General features: G+C 36.2%; 1 protein-coding gene across 1 annotated transcript; it reads right to left on the bottom strand.

Annotated features, from left to right (window-relative positions):
* Positions 1–561: 561 nt before the first annotated feature.
* LOC150092205 (3'-5' RNA nuclease TATDN2-like) lies at positions 562–1,740 on the bottom strand. Its single transcript, XM_090415208.1, has one exon. The coding sequence runs from the start codon at positions 1,738–1,740 to the stop codon at positions 562–564; it is 1,179 nt and encodes a 392-aa protein (XP_090271334.1).
* Positions 1,741–2,175: the final 435 nt, after the last annotated feature.

Raw genomic sequence — 2,175 nt, forward strand, 5'->3', positions numbered from 1 at the left:
ACCTTTGACCGATTCCTGCTGAGCTCGGGCGTGGACCGGCTGCTGCTGGTGGTGATTTGCTGTGGTTTATACTGGCCATTGCTTCGGGGGAATATGGGGAAACGCAAGCTATCACAAATTCCCGGTACTCGAAGGCATACCGTTGTAACAATAAGCACACGAACAAAGAAGATTTTAAAATTTTAAATAACTTTTCCTAGCTTCACTAAATTAGAAAACTAATTTTTTAACGCGATAGATTAGGTGCTTACGATTATGTAGGTATAAATCTTGAAGTTGATTGACGTATTCGACCGCACAAAATACAACTTTAGGCAAGAGCGACTTTGGGCACGTCTGCACACTTCAGCGTCGCTAGATATATATATATATATATATATATATTTTTTTTTTTTTTTTTTTTCCCTATCCATAAACCAAGCTTTTATTTAAAAAAATAATGATAAAAATGTACATTTTTTTAGCAGTTATAATATTCTAACATTCCTCTTGTGTATAATAAAATTTTGGGACAAGTATGCCTTTGTATACAATATTAATAATTCTATTCATTGCATATAATCAAATCCCATAAATATATTGTGTATTCTTCCGGGAAGCAACCAAAATTTCTTCCACAGTAACCCCAGTTTTCAATACAGCTATCTGTGCAGCAACATGTATTGCCATCCCAGGATGTGAGGACCTTAATTCTTGGGGCATAGCTCTGGGAAGAAAATAAGGTGCATCTGTTTCTAACAACAAACGGTTCAGAGGAATCCTCCTGACAACTTCATGAACTTCTTTTGCTGAAGGAAAGGATACAATATTTGTGAAGCCTAGACATAAATTTGGAAATGTTCGTAACCCTATGCTTGCTTCTTGCCAATTTCCAGTAAAGCAATGTCGGTGGATACGATAATTTTTAGGAACAACTTCTTCGAGAATATTTAAGCAGTCCTCATGAGCATCTCGACAGTGAATTACAAGAGGAAGATTATGTTGCAGTGCAATCTTAAGTTGTTGCCTAAGCACCAACTTTTGAATTTCTTTGTTGCAGAAGTTTCTGGATGAATAATCTAATCCAATTTCTCCTAAAGCAACAACATTAGGATTGTTAAGAGCAGTTTCAAGATCTTTCTCTTTCTGAGAAGTATAATCCTCAGCCATGTGTGGGTGACAACCAAAAGCACCCCATACACCTTTTTCATTTAAAATATCTTCCCATACATGTTTCTTTCCAAATGTTTCTGGATCACAAAAAACTGCAATACACCCTTCATAACACTGTGGATATGTGTCTATATGTAAAGTTCTGTACTCTGAGTAACTGCCTTTGAAATTTTGTTTCCGAAAAAGAAAATCTATATGGCAGTGGGTATCAACAAGTCCAACACCAGGTTCAATGGTCCTAAGGCTAGTAACATTATATCTTGGAAGAGAAGTATGATTATTGAATCTTCCAGTTGTAGTTGCCTGTGGAGTTAAATATGCAGGTCTGTTTCCATTTTTTAATGAATCACCTGACCAAGTATGAGTTTTCTGGTGAGAAGAGCGCTGATTTTGATCAGAGGTAGATATACAGTCTGAAGTTGGAGTAGTTATTTTGTAAGCAACACTATTCAATTTCTGCCGTTTTATATTACAGCGGTCATCAAAAGGATAAGATGTTCTCACATGCTTTGAACTGGATGGCACAGTGAAACTCGATGAATTATCTTGAACTCCTCTCTTCTGTGTAGGAGTTGAAACTGCATTCATATTGTGATTCAAGTGAGAAAGCTTAACTTTAAAAAAATTTATGATCCCTAGAAATTTTGGGAGATGTGTCAGATTCTTGTAAGCTGATTTGAGGAGATGATGTATTTGAATGGAAGGAATAATATCCCACTTTGGAATTCAGTAACTTTATCTTTCTATTTAAACACATTTCCTGTTTTTCCATACAATTCTTGTTTCCAACTGACTGCTCTGTTGTAGACCTTTCAGACTGCTCTTCTGATGAAGTTTCTTCTTCACTATCCTCGTCTGTTATATTCTCATTCCACCTATCTTCCATGGTGTCTTTTCCAGGCTGAACTGCTTTATTATCTGCTTGGATACTACTACTTCTATATACCAAATGAAAATTTTAAAGGAGAGTTTCCTTACAACAGACACAACCGCGGTCAAATTTCCCGGTACATTCGTTATAGA

The sequence above is a fragment of the Typopeltis vanoorti genome, unplaced genomic scaffold (genome assembly GCF_054136105.1).
Source record: "Typopeltis vanoorti isolate ZY-2024b unplaced genomic scaffold, IOZ_Tvanoo_1.0 HiC_scaffold_1832, whole genome shotgun sequence".
In the NCBI taxonomy this organism is placed as follows: domain Eukaryota; kingdom Metazoa; phylum Arthropoda; class Arachnida; order Uropygi; family Thelyphonidae; genus Typopeltis; species Typopeltis vanoorti.